At 41.5% G+C, this 14,029-nt stretch overlaps 1 protein-coding gene across 1 annotated transcript; it reads right to left on the bottom strand.

Annotated features, from left to right (window-relative positions):
- Positions 1-4,846: 4,846 nt before the first annotated feature.
- On the bottom strand, positions 4,847-12,657 carry syt4 (synaptotagmin IV). The gene is made up of 5 exons (XM_035674933.1): positions 12,369-12,657; positions 9,710-10,329; positions 9,269-9,592; positions 5,746-5,866; positions 4,847-5,284 (listed from the first exon to the last, which is right to left on the bottom strand). The coding sequence occupies exons 1-5, from the start codon at positions 12,400-12,402 to the stop codon at positions 4,965-4,967; spliced, it is 1,419 nt and encodes a 472-aa protein (XP_035530826.1). The 5' UTR covers positions 12,403-12,657; the 3' UTR covers positions 4,847-4,964.
- Between the last annotated feature and the right edge of the window lie 1,372 nt (positions 12,658-14,029).

Consider the following 14,029-nt stretch of genomic DNA (forward strand, 5'->3'; position numbering starts at 1 on the left):
TCTTGTATTCTACTGCAGTCATCAGGTTTAAGTCTCAATTCATCAACGTCTTCAGCCTCCTCATTCCATTCTTTTGCCGTCGTTTCATTATCAGAAAATGACCCTCAGATATCCACCTAGACAACTGTCTGCTTACCCACACACACCAACCATTTGCAGACTAATCTCACTGCGCCCCCAATAACTTTTCCCCTGCTCATCTTTCTCATTGCAGTCTGCCTTACCTCTACTTCATATGTCAACATGGCACAATGTCATCCCTCTCCACACCTCCTTCCATTACTGTCAGGCTGTGTGACTGCCACCTCCTCCTCCCTACGGCCATCTATCTACTTCCTCCTCCACTTCTGCAGTGTCACTTTGAAAACTTTCCTCTCCTCATTCCCTAATTTCCCTCTGTGGATTGATCTTTCGAAGTGTGCTTCAGAGGAGTATTGTGCATACTTAGTACTTGAAGCTCCAGGTCTGGTTCACAATCTATTTTATGGTGCATTTCAGAGACCAGGATTTATATGATTTATATTCAGTGAAGTTCAACCTTAGTCTAGTTATATGTAGATACTACACACACACACACACCATCTCTGCATACTAGGCAAACACACACACTCAGCTGTTAGTAATTTGATTTCTGTACCTGTCTCACTGAATCAGATTGACTTGACCTCACAGAGAGAGGACAGAGTATTTTATAATATATAATATAGAGTAACAGAGATACTATGAATTATGACCATATCTACTGTTAAATTATAATGCAAACTGATTATGATTTTAAATTAAAATTCACAAACACAACACCAAAATCTCAAAGTATCTCAGATATTTTCCACTCATTCCAAAATACAACTAAACTAAAACACATATTTCTCCATATAATACTCACATTTACAGAGGATTGGCAGTTAAGTTTAATATATCTGTATAGGTCACCTAAAACTTTGGTTGAACAGTGTTACAAACGTTTCCTGGCAACCAATAAGGTCTTTATAAGCTATATTATACGTTTTATTGGTGCAATCCAAATTAGTAGATCACTAGTTTGAAACTAGCTAGTAGGACTTCACACATGAAGTAATGCATTTACACAAACTAGTTCAGATGTAATATTTCCTCTCAGTTTGAATTCCCCTGGAGTCCTTAATTCACTGAAAACCTAACCTACTGCAGCTTTTCTGGTAATTAACAGTAATGCCTCTTTTTCTTTTTATCACTTTTAGCACCATAAAAGAGCAGGAGGATTTAGAGCAAGAGTTGCTCAACCATGGTGATGAGAGGCATTAACAGGACCAGAGATATCTAATTTGGTCTAATTAGGACAAATCTATAATCTCTTTGGTCACACACACACACATACAGAAACTCTGCATATTAAGCCAGACGCACACTCCTGCTGGTAGTGACTATTGATGTTCTGTATCTGTCTCTCTTTGCAATCAGACTTGACCTCACCATGACAAATGTTACAGGTTGCTATCTGATTGGTGTTTAAGAGTGTGTAGTTAAGTGTGTGTGTGGTGTGTGTGTGTGTGTATGTATTAAGTATTAAGATTGGATTCAGGAGCGCAATGGTCTGGTGCTACATCAAAGAAGGCGCTCTTTGAATAGATTCTGAGGAAATGCTGTAGGCTTACTGGGTCAAGTGTCAGTGTACAAACACCCATACATGCACTTAGCATCCTACCATAGCATGCTAACATACATAGCATGTTAACACACTGTATGCTGTTCAGCTGCAGTTTCTTGAGTCTGAGCTGGAGTAGCTATGAAATAACAATGATTTCTGAAGGACATGAATCTTTCAGGTCCAGCTTTGTGTGTGTCTGTCTACATCTTTTTGTGCAAAGATTTCATTAAAGCAGCTGAGTGGTTTAGAAAGGCTGATGAGACGGTTGCCCTTGCACTGGCTGTCTAAATCCTAAATCAATGTGGAAACAGCAAAGAAAAATTAAACCCTGCTTCACTGAAAGGTCTAAACTGCGATTGTTTGGGCATAATGAAACTGACATTTGCTGGCAAAGGAAAAACATCTCTCCTCTTCACTATTGTTATTTTCATCTTTTGATTGAAGGAGATGTTGTGTTTTTTATTGATTCAGTCTTTTTTTATTTATTTTTTTTACTTCTTTTCATACCAACATTTCATCCCTCACACTTTTATTATATTTTCTTGCTTAGTTAGAAGAGGAGGGAAAAATGTGTGGGGGATTTGATGACGGGTGTGGGGGAGGTTTCATTATAGAAACCATAGTCTTGTTATATTATATGTTATAGCTAAAGGTAATTTTCAAAAATATTTTCTGGAGTACAAATGGGAATGACAAATGACACATTAAAGGTGCAGTGTGCAATTTTGGAGGATCTATTGGCAGAAATTGGATAAATTCATACAGTAGGTATGTTCAGTAGGTCAGCGTACAGTCTAATCACCTGAAAATAAGAATTGTTGTGTTTTCGTTATCCTAAAATTTGTTGTTTTTATTTGGGGCTGCTGCATTGCGGGCCGGCTTCTATGGAGGCTGCAATGTTGAGCTGACATGTTTCTACAGTAGCCCAGAATGGACAAACCAAAGTTTATGATAAATGCATTAACAAACAGTTGCCTATTTACACATCCAGACATATGAGGTCATGTTTCTGTTGTCCTGTCTAATTAAGTAAAATATATGCTCCCTTTTAACTCTGTTTTAGTCACCACCAACCCCTGAGTTACATTTCTTGCTAATTCTTTGCTGCTAACTTTGTATGTCTGCTGTTTGTTGCGTACTGTTTATCAGAGATTTTTTGCTGAAAACAGATGCTGGAAACAAAGACTGACTCAATAACAGTAAAGCTGTTAATGTGTAAAACCAAAACAAGGAGATAAAAGATGCTAAAATGCTCAGCAGAGCTAAAGGTTACTACTGCATCTGTAAGTAACACTTCTCACATTAGTGCAACATGATCAAATGTTCATATAAAAGAATTAGCGCAGCTTTAAGTAAATCATTTATTGATTCATAAACACAGCATTGATTATCTTGTTATATGACTGGGCTGCAGTGGTTCTCCTCATTTAGGTTTAACACAACCAGTTCCACTTCTGCCTTCAGAGATGAGAGATGTTCACCTTTTCAAACGGCTAATTATAAAGTCCCAGATCAATGACACAGTGGTCAAAATGCCCTTGAACAAAACTCTATGCCCATACAGGACAATAAGTCTTTACATTAGAGCATCAGCATTTATCTGATAGCTGGCAGAGTCGTAATTGGTTAGCCAGAGGAGGTGAGGAAGAGGCGGATGGTAGTGATGCTGCACGTGGCACACAGGTCTATTTTATTGCTTCAAAGATGACAGCAGAGGTTTAAAATAGAAACCAGCCTCAGCGAGCGACCTCACGGGTCAGAACCACAGAGGAAGAGCAGAGTGACAGAACATCCTGCTTCTCCAGAAACTTCACCACAACACACATGATGTAACTCAGTGTAAGATTAGACTGTGGAGGAAAGAGGGAGGACAGAGGCAGGATACAGAGGGAGATTATAAAACATACCTTTCTGGGTTTTATCTTGTCAAAGAAAGAGAAGGAAGGAGAGGGAGGCTGAGCCAGCTGTCCTCCCTCACCAAACCACTTAGCTGATATTAAATTCAGACATGATGACTTCATTCAGGAGCACTTAGCCACTCAGCAGTTATTACATCATCAAACTTGGAAAGGGGCCCCATGATGTCATCCCCAGGGTGCTGTAGGTGAGGACACACACAGACACACACGTTCATACGCAGATTGCGCAGTAGTATTATAATTTTAAAAGCGGCTTTTACCTTGGATAGAACTATTCTAGATATTAGAATTAATGATATATGTTCAAACAAAACTAAGCTTAACCTCAGTTTACTCCATTAACCCTAAAGGAGCTAAAATGCCTCTAGTGGTAATAATGCACTTCTGAATACACACATGCACACACACAAACAATTAACTCCACACACTCATGAAATAAAGACTACAAACTCAATTTCTTTCTCAGAACTTGCCATATTTTATAGTAAGGTACATACATTTACACTTCAGCTGTCTTTGTGCTCACAGTAAGGGGGACAAAACACCTACAGTAAACAGTATGGTGCGCACATCTCTTCAGAGCTGACACACATACGGGCACCCATACACACACGCACAGTCGTATCAGCAAAAGCACTCTCATATCGAAACGCACGCACACACTCACATACACAGTTAACTGTCCCCAATGCACTCAGTCTGTTCCAGTCTTTTCTCAAACCACCTAATTTAGGCTTTCTTGTACTTAAGTAATGATATATGAAATACCACTTATACTTACAAAACATGTTCAACAAATCAACTATAAGAGTACAAAACAAAAACATAAATAAAAACAATCTACATCCTTATGAAGAAAACATTGTCGTTATAAAATAAACTTTAATAATCCACATTTTTTACAGCATTGTCAGATGTGGTTCATTCTGGTTTTCATATGATGGACTAGGTTACTATTTATAGGAGGAAGAGCTGAAGAAAGAGAAGGAGAAGACGGAGCAGAGGAAGAAAAGAAGAAGAGTAATAGCGACATTTAAGACATTCTGCACTGCACACGGTTACAGTGACAATTGGTTGTTGCCATGGAGATGATGTTGCATGTTACCAGGTGATTTTCTGTGACAGTCTTTGGGATCATTTAAAGCTATGGGGTTCCCTTTGTCATACCCCGCCCTCCCTGCTGAACCCCAATAACTTCAAAGATAAGTGATTGAATGATTGATTGATGATGACATCACTTCAAATGACCCTCCCCACAACATCAAAGTCCCCTCCCCCTTGTTTCCCACCCACCCTCACTGAAAGTCCAATGGGTACTGGCTAGCAGGGATGTTAAATCCTGCCCATCCTCCCTCCATCCCTCTCGTGGTCAGACCAGATCGGATATGGACGACAGAATCCACCAACACCCCTGCGTTCTAATCCTCCGACATGGCGTGCCACTTGGCAATCTGGCGACGTGGGTGGTCGCAGATCTCCCTCCAGTGCTCGCCCGGGGTGCCTGCCGCTGACGTGCCCAACACCAGACGCCCAAGGATGGTGTTGGGACAGCGTGAGTTGCCTGTGTCTGAGTCCATCAGCAGCAGCTCCACGCTGGTGTCCCTCAGGCCCTCGTTGGAGGGCAGATCAAAGACAAAGAGCTCGTTGAAGACCGGGTTGGGGGAGCATTTTTTCACGTGGGTCTTCTTCTTGCAAACCCGCTTCTTCCCATGGTACATGTTCACCTTGACGTATGGATCTAGAGATGAAGAATGACAAGAGCAGATAAAAAAAGTAAGGACGGAGGCAAAAAAAAACCTTGGTGAATATCCATCCCTGCCGCGGCTGCAGAGTGGCATATTATTCCTAAGCCAGATCAATACGGCAATCGATAGAGCGGAAATGATGGATGTTAGTGATGAGGACAAGAGAGGCTGGCTGTGTAAACACTTTAGTTGTGTGTATGTGTGTGTGTGTGTGTGTGTGTGTGTGCTTGTCACTAAAGTGCTCTCTATCACATCCTGATCAGATTACTTTAGTGCGGTGGCGGTGTCATTATGGCAACTATCACAGCATCCAAAGTAGTCTGGGCTGCGTGGCAGGAAGAGCAAAAGGATTTTTGGTCCCATCTGTTTATGGTTATGTGAAGGAAGTTCATGCAGGCATGCATTTGTGTTTGCCTGTGTGCTTCTTGAGATGTTCAGCTAAAAGTGTATTTACCTGTAGGTCCATTGTTTTCAGTCTTGGGCAGGTGGCGAGCTTTAAGGACGACCACAGTCAAAGTATTGGTGGTGGACTGATAACACAGGGACAGCAGTAACTCGCCTCGGCCTGAGGACTTCTGTGGAGAGACAGGAGAGGGGTTAATGTGTGAGAGGTGGTGTGGGGACAGAGTAAGGGTGAAAACAAAACAAAAAGGTGCAAAAAGAGATGGCAGGTGTGAAAGGAGACGTGAGAAGAAGAGACGTTTTTCTCAGCTTCCAAAACAGGCGCGAACTCGCACTCAATCATATTTAAGGCAGCAGACCAAACAAGCCAAAACACGTTTATTTCTCACCTCTAAAGTGAACCTTCCACTTATGCTGACTGACCATGATTGCCACAGAGGCTGTATGCAAAGAAGATCTCTGTCCTAACACATTGTAAATTGTTGATATATCTATTTTTTTAGTACTGTACTGCTGCTTATTATTAATGTTCTGATTTATTTAGCTGTGGAGATATAGGGTGGGGTAGGTGGATTCATATGGTGTGGTGTTCATATTATAGGTAAATAACAAAAGAATGCATATGTATTTAGTAGTACCTAATAGGGCGTGGCAATTGGAAAATGTATGTAGTAATAAATAACCTAACAAATAATGAGCTATTATCAATGCTGTGTGGTGAATCCTGCACTGTAAATGGTGTCGAAGCTGACTTTCAAATGTCTGTCAACTAAAATGTTATCACCTGCTTATGAGGTGTGCTCTCATATCTTAACTAGCACAAACGTGTCACTGAGAAGCTCCCCAATCTGCTCTGCATTAGTGCTTCCACTGTGTTACTGTTCTGCAGTTTGCGGTACACATACACATCCATGTCTGGGTCCACACCCAAGAGAGTTGGTGCCTTGGATGCTGTGATCACACCTAACGGGATGTCATGCCTCAGCTCATGGTTGCCATGGCAATGGGAAGTAGCATGCAGACAACTTCTACCCCTGACCTGATGGTTAGATCTCTGAAAATACAGATGTGACTGTGCTGCTGATGTGTTTCTATATCATTCCTCTTGGGACATTGTACACACATTATATAAGTGGCTATGCAAAAATGATATTCTTCTCTATTCTATTGTTTTTGTCATCTTCCGGGTTAAAAACAAGGCGATGGCTACGCCGCCTGCTTGCATGCTGTATTGATTCCAAGAAGTGCCGTGTGCTTAAGCATGCATACACACACACTCAGTCACACACGCGTACCCACACAAAGCAGTGAGACACAATCTATGCCACGCAGACAAAGAGAGCCACCACCCTGTTAGCAAAGGGCTGCTCCTAATCAGAGGGAACAGTGTAGACAGCTCATATTGAAAGAATTCAGCCTACAATAATTGTCTCATTGCAAGTCACACACATAACCACATGGACATATTAAACAGTGGATGTATTTATGAATAAACTATTCTGTTTGATCCACTGTTCTTTTGCATGCTGTAAAGCCATGTAAATCCATCAAAAAGGGTTGTTTGCACTTTCATTTTTACATAAAGGGAAACTAGTGCCTATATATTCTCACTTTAAATAGGTACAGCTGATACACACCAAATAACCACAGTAAAAGAGGCTGAGCCTTTTTCTCTTTTCACCTGCCAATGTCAAATTCAACAAGAGTCCAGACGAAGAATCCACACTGCAAAGCAATATCATAGATTCTAAAACTAATTTCCTATTGATTGCCCAAAAAAGTGTTCAGAAACAGCCGACTCCACCCTACAGCAGAGGTTTATGAGATTTGTCTCTCCTGGGACGCCAGTGAGAAATGGATTTGAAAAAAAACACGGTTAGTGTCAGTGCGGAGAGAGCCAGCAGAACATAGTTTAAGAGGTAATATCCTCTTGATGATAAAAATACAAAAGGGGCTCTGTTGAGAGGGAACGATCCTTTTATATTTCTCAGAATCTGAGTCACATTACCCAGCACTAGAGTACTATATCATATCAGAGATCTTTAAAAGATATTACAGATAGCTTACATTCCTCCTGGGAAGGTAGAAATGTGCACGAACATATCCACTCCCACCTGCTTGGCACAGAGCTACCATTTTAGCAGAGCTCTGCAGTGTACAATATTAGCCCACAAATCTATAATTACATTGATATCATCTCACATTCCACCTGCAAATGGACAAGTGCTCATGTACAGCCAAACCATCTAGTACCAGCTGCTGTATCCTAGACCACAGAGCTATGATAAGGATAGAGATATCATCTTTCACTCCGTCCTTTAAATTTACCAATACACTGAATGTAATGTACTGAACCCAAGTCCAATACATTTTTAGGAAATATATTTACTTGTGGGTATTTTCTGTCACAGTACTACGGAACAGTATATCAGTCCACATCTTAACAACTGGTACTAATACTACAGTACGTACTACATTCCTCTAAAAGAAAAAACGTTCTACTGGAAATGTGCACAGTTGTGGTTCTTACAGTTGCCAGGAACAGCCAGTCTGGAGCACAAGTCTATTGACCACCAGCCCACAGATCCATAAGGGTGTGGTGTGGATATCACTCCATCTATTCAGTACACTACTGGGAATGTAACAATATCCATGTGATAGCCTTTCAAATCGTCCGTATATAAAGATCTTCAATAAATCAAACAAGATGAACCATAGTTCAGATTATTCGATAGCCTAAACCCTGTTTGCTAAGTAGCAGGTATTTTAAGAGGAAACATGTTCCAGCTGTTCCAGAATAATCAGCTCTTCAGGAATTTGGATTATAAAGGAGAATAAACTGCAGCAAAAACTGACACAAATAAAAAAAGAAACACCAAAGCCTTTCACTTATCCACACTCACAGCGTTTAAGAACTACACCAGACCTCAGTATCAGCTTTCAAATCCATAATGGTGCAACCGATCTTGTCTCTATGTCTCCACAGAGGGATATACTTCCTATCCGCTCTCCCCACTGGCTTTATTTAACTTGAGCACCCTTTTGCCCAACTAGAGATAAATGCTTGCTTTAATGCATTTGCAAAATATATTACATACATTCACATTTAGAACTTTTATTTGAGATGCAGATTATGTGATTAAATTAACACTTGAGAGCAGCATGAAAGATTTCAGTGTGGTTCCAAGAAACATAATATAATGCACTTGCATTTAGGTGAGTTAGAGAAAGCTCCATGATTTAAATATCATTAGATTTTATATTGATTTATGTACTGATTAATATTGTAAGAGTGGAAGCACTTTGTTGCAGTGCTTTTAGGGATGATGCAGGCACTAGTGTTATAATGATGAGTCATTATTGGCATTATTTTTAGAATTTAAAGTGATTTTGGGGTTAGTTTGAGTGTCATTGGAACTGTTTGTTACGTAAAATAAATATGTAACATATAGGATGTCATATAATATATATATATATATATAGTGTGTTACATGCTGTCAAATAAAAAACTGATGAAAAAATACAAAAATCGTGAATTCAAGGGGTTCAAACATCAGAATTGTTCCAGATCTTACCTTGACATTCCTCTTGATGATCTCTCGGCTCATCAGGACACGCCCCTCTGATAAGTCGATCCCGGACAAAGGTACAAGGGTCTCTCCGATGACCTCATCACGAGAGAACCTATCAAAGCTGAGCACCATGAAGTGAAGGGCCAACTCCGACACTCGGGCCAGCGGGATCCCGTAGAAGCTGAAGGTCTCATCAAAGGCGGGGTCCAGAGTCTTTCTCAGGACTCTGGTCTTCACCCGGTGCTTTTTCTCGGGCAGCAGGGTCAGCTTGATGTAAGGGTCAGAGGTCAGGGACTGCTCATCCGTTGGGGTCAGGCCATGGGCTTCCTAGATCAAAAAGTCAAATTAAGACTGTATAAAACCCTTTTTATTCACATTTCTACAAAAAAAACTGATTGTAAAGACAGACACACACCTAAACACCAGGTTAAATGCATACAGTACCTTGATATGGACAATGAATGCCTTTCTCTCTGCCTGGTAGTCCAGGGAGAAATGGAGGGTCCCTAGCCCACCCTCCCTCTCCTCTCCCTGGGGCTTGTCCACAGCCGGGGTGGGTGCCTGGCTTGAGAGGGTGCTGGAAGGTGAAGGGAGGTCACGGCGGTCCATCACCCCAGGCTGGGTGAACCCTGCATGGGGAGAGGGCAGCTCCAGGTCCGGGGAGCTCCGCACCTTCTGGTGGTGGTGATGAAATGGTTTGGTGGTGAAGTTGCCATTCAGATCCCGTTTCTCCAGATCCAGATGCAGAGCCGGCCTGGAATCATTTGGACTTGACGCCAGTTTACCGGTGCCGGTCGGGCTCATTAGTGACGTAGTGTGGCAGTTCCCGTTAACGTCAGTTTTACTGCTGTCATTAGTCGTCGTGGTGGCAGGTGCAGCGAACTTCTTCTTGCCGCTGAGGCTCTCCGGGTAGATGTCGACCCCTTTGAGCATGTGCACAAACTTGTAGGGAGGTGTCTTCTGGGATTTGGTGTTTTTACGCTGGCAACAGATCCATGCAAAGGCTGACACACTGAAGACAAGGCCAAAGACACTCACCACAGCAACACCTACTGGCACTGCCACTATGGAGGAGGAAAGAGAGAGCAGAAGGAAGAAAACAACTTTCATTAAAAAGGTCTGACTACACATAAGACAGTTGTGCAGCTTGCGCAACCTCAACAGATTTAATTGTTGCACTAAGGCAGTTGAATCCATTTTGTGTGTCTGACTGACGCAGGCTGCAGTCTTGACTCAGAGAGAGAGATGAAAACAAGGCAATCTGTTCAACCCTGGTGAAGTACCATCAGTAGCATGTTCATATTCCAAACATGGCTTCAGTAAATCAACAGGAAACAGCTGGTGTAAGTAATGAACTGCTGCGACATCACGTCATTATGCGACTGGTTCATTTCTTAATGGCAGGTTTATAAAAATGGCTGAACTCAGAAGCAGGACGTGAAAAAGCAACAAGCCCTGAGCAACAGCACAAATGGAGAAAAATGTACAATCACTATGATGACAATGTCAGTGGATGATATGCAGACCTACGATATAAACAAGTTAGGGAAGATTTTTTTGACTGACGACCAGACTTTAAAAAGGAAACATCAGGATCATTCGGTCGATACAGAGGACAAACACCAGCTGATGTAACATAGCATAACAGATTCTTAGATTATATTTCATTTGTTTAGAGCAAAGCATTGTATCCCTCACCACTGTAAAGGCAGGGTGGCTAACCCCGATATCCCATCTGTAAGAATGGCATAATAACCCAGAAATTTGGTATAGGCCCTGTATTATTTTTCTTTATATTCCTCCTACTGCAAGGGAAGATTTGCTCGAAAATGGCCAGCAGGTTTTAATCTTCTTTTCTTCCCAACAGTAGTGGTACTTGAGAGACCTAATTCCTTTCCAATGGCACTTTTTGTCACCTATAGTATCACTGAAATGTTACTATGGAGACATGTTACAGGGATATTTGCCACTGAATGCTTCAACTCTTTGTTTAGTGGTGTTGAACTGTGACTCAACAGCAATCATGCTGCCTTCTCATGCAGTCAGAGTTAATAGGTCTATTTCAATGGAGGAAACACAGACCATTTCCTGCAGTTCAAGTGGGCGGCCGGTGGAAAAGCACTCAGGTTAACACCCATACAAAGACAGAGAGGGGGCGGAGGTAGTAATCACTCATGTACTTGTCTTTTAAATCTTTCTCATCTGATCAAATCTACTGAATCTAGATGATCACATAATCGGTACTGCAAAATCTTTGAAGTTAAATTTGTCATATAAGAGAATAACTGTCATTATGAAACCCAAAAAACAATACATGTAAACAATATGTATTATTACAATTTGCTATATTTTACATATATTATTATTATTATCATGCCTATATATCAATTTCAAGTACTGTAAGGCAGTTTTGCTGTGATGGCTGTAGGCATAGCATCTATCTAAAATGACTAATCTGAAGCGACTGTCAGACTTCACAATGGGCGAGCAATGAGATAGTAAGTAAGATCATTTCCATTTTACATCCCAGCACTTCTACACACTGTTTTCTCCCTTCTTTGCATTAATATTTCAGCCCAACGCCCTGGGTGGACTGGTTTTCAAGGCAACAACAACAGACAGATGGATGTGCCAACGGGAGGGCGGTGGGGGAGCTGCTGAACCGACAGGAATTTAAGAAAACAAACAGGTGCTTCCTAGGCTTCACCTGTGCTGTAGTAACACCCACTCAATTCCGAATTATAATATTAAATGAAGTTTGTTAATGTTAATATCGAAAAAAAAAAAAAAAGCTATATATGTCACCTCCACCCTGCTGGTTAGTTTTGCTGGTAATTAGCTGTCGCCCTTAAGCTAGCTGCAAAATGGAGGCTGGAAGTCTCCCCAAACACGTTGTTTTATGGAGTATAAAAGGGCGAGGCGACACACTGAACACCGCTCACTTCCACTTTCTTCACAGGCCACTGTAACATGCCTGCACTGCCATTGTTTTAAAAAGAATTAACAAGTAACAAATGAACAACTGGCGTGAAAACAGCAGCACCTTTCACACATTCACACCTGTTTCCTCCCGTCCTAATGAATGAGTGAGGGTCGGACTCACCGAGCTGAGCTCCGTCCTCCACCATTGGAGCCATGGTCGCTGTCCGAGGTGCTGAAACGGTCCGTCTGCTTTCACACCGAGCTCTCTTCTCTACGGCCGACTCGCTCCCCTGATGTCGAGGTGGGGGTATGTCTCCGCGATATCTCGGCTTTGATTATGTTGAATAATGCACGGGGCTTCGGTAGGGGCTTCAATAATTCAAAAGAGCCAGACTTGTTTCTCCAGAAAGAGAGATGGAGGGATGCTCTGTCCTCGCCCTGCTGCTGTTACTCTGTGATGCGTGAGTGTGTCTCACAGGCGGCAACACCCCGTTTCTTCTCCCTCCCTCCCTCCCGCTCCCCCTGTCTCTCTCTCTACGTGTTTTCTCAGTCTCTCTCTCTTTCTCTCTTTCTGTTCACCAACTCCTCCCCCCTCCCTCCCTACCGGTAAAGCTGAGCTCATCAGTGCTGACGCAGTGGTGACGGAGGCTGGCTGTGAAATCAGGACCCCCGGTGTAGCAGCACAACAGGGCTGCCAATTCCCCTGATTAATTGTTGGGGAATGAACAGTCTTAGTCTGTATCCATCTCCTTCTTTGGTTGTGTATACGTGTGTGCGTGTGTAAGTGCGTGTGTGTGTACATCCTTTATCGATAAGACTGCTGAATGGATGTGTTATATTGTAATCTTCATTCATTAAAGTAAGTGGAAATTTGGCTGATAGGTTTGTATGCAGTGATGTTTTCCTCTGATATAGATTGGTAGTAATTCTAATAACAGGTCGAATTTACTATGACGAGTTCCTTTGATAGTCCACAGAGTATTTAAGATATTATACACTGTTTATAGTCAACAGTAGAAAGTACAACCCTCTGTTGTATACATACTGTATGTACACATACACTCATCTACCAAGTTAGAGTTAAAGTATAGGTCAGTCGACATCTTGTGGATCACTGCATCCTAAATTGCACAGTTCAGTTTGACTAACATACTTAATCCTATATGTAATGTCACAGATCAGAACAGGTTATAGATAACTTTCAGTTTTCATTGCTTTTCATTCATTGTTAACGGAGTGTGACATATGACAGTGTATGTGCAATCTAAAAAAAAAGGAAAAGCAAAAATTTGTTGTCACCTGGACAATTCAGTGGAAGACATGTTTTTTAGCTTTTAAGTTGTGCGATGGTCAACAAACTTAGAGCTCGGTGAATGTTTCTTGCACTCTATCTTGCCCAATGATGCTGCACTGGGCCTTTTTTATTGTATCACCATGCGACTTGTGTAATGTGTAATATAAATGTAATGTGTCTAACTGTAATCAATGAGTCAAACTCTGTGCAGGTATCATTCTGACCACAGTCAGTTGCACTGTTCCTGACGAATAGAAAAACACATAAATGAATATCACAACATACACAAGTCAATGTGTCCTGCATTCTTAACAGGTCTAATATTTGGTATGATCAAATACTGACCCCTGGTGTTTATAGTAAAGAATGCATCTCCCCAAAGTGCATTGAAGAGTAGAAGAAGAAGAAGAAGAAGAAGAAGAAGAAGCAATAGAAAAAGAAATACTTTATTGATCCCCTAGGGGGAAATTGTTTTTTTCACTCTTTTTTTATACACACACACACACACACACACACACACACACACACACACACACACTGAAATGCAC

Source organism: Morone saxatilis, unplaced genomic scaffold, assembly GCF_004916995.1.
Source record: "Morone saxatilis isolate NCDOM2014 unplaced genomic scaffold, NCSU_SB_2.0 Contig4, whole genome shotgun sequence".
Lineage (NCBI taxonomy): Eukaryota > Metazoa > Chordata > Actinopteri > Moronidae > Morone > Morone saxatilis.

What these genes read in the sequence shown, in the direction of transcription:
- syt4 (XM_035674933.1), bottom strand. Translation starts at nt 12,402, where the DNA reads ATGGCTCCAATGGTGGAGGACGGAGCTCAGCTCG. An exon ending in CATTCATTGTCCATATCAAG is followed by an intron (nt 9,593 to 9,709) that starts GTACTGTATGCA and finishes TTTTTGATCTAG; the next exon opens with GAAGCCCATGGCCTGACCCC. An exon ending in TCATCAAGAGGAATGTCAAG is followed by an intron (nt 5,867 to 9,268) that starts GTAAGATCTGGA and finishes GTCTCTCCACAG; the next exon opens with AAGTCCTCAGGCCGAGGCGA.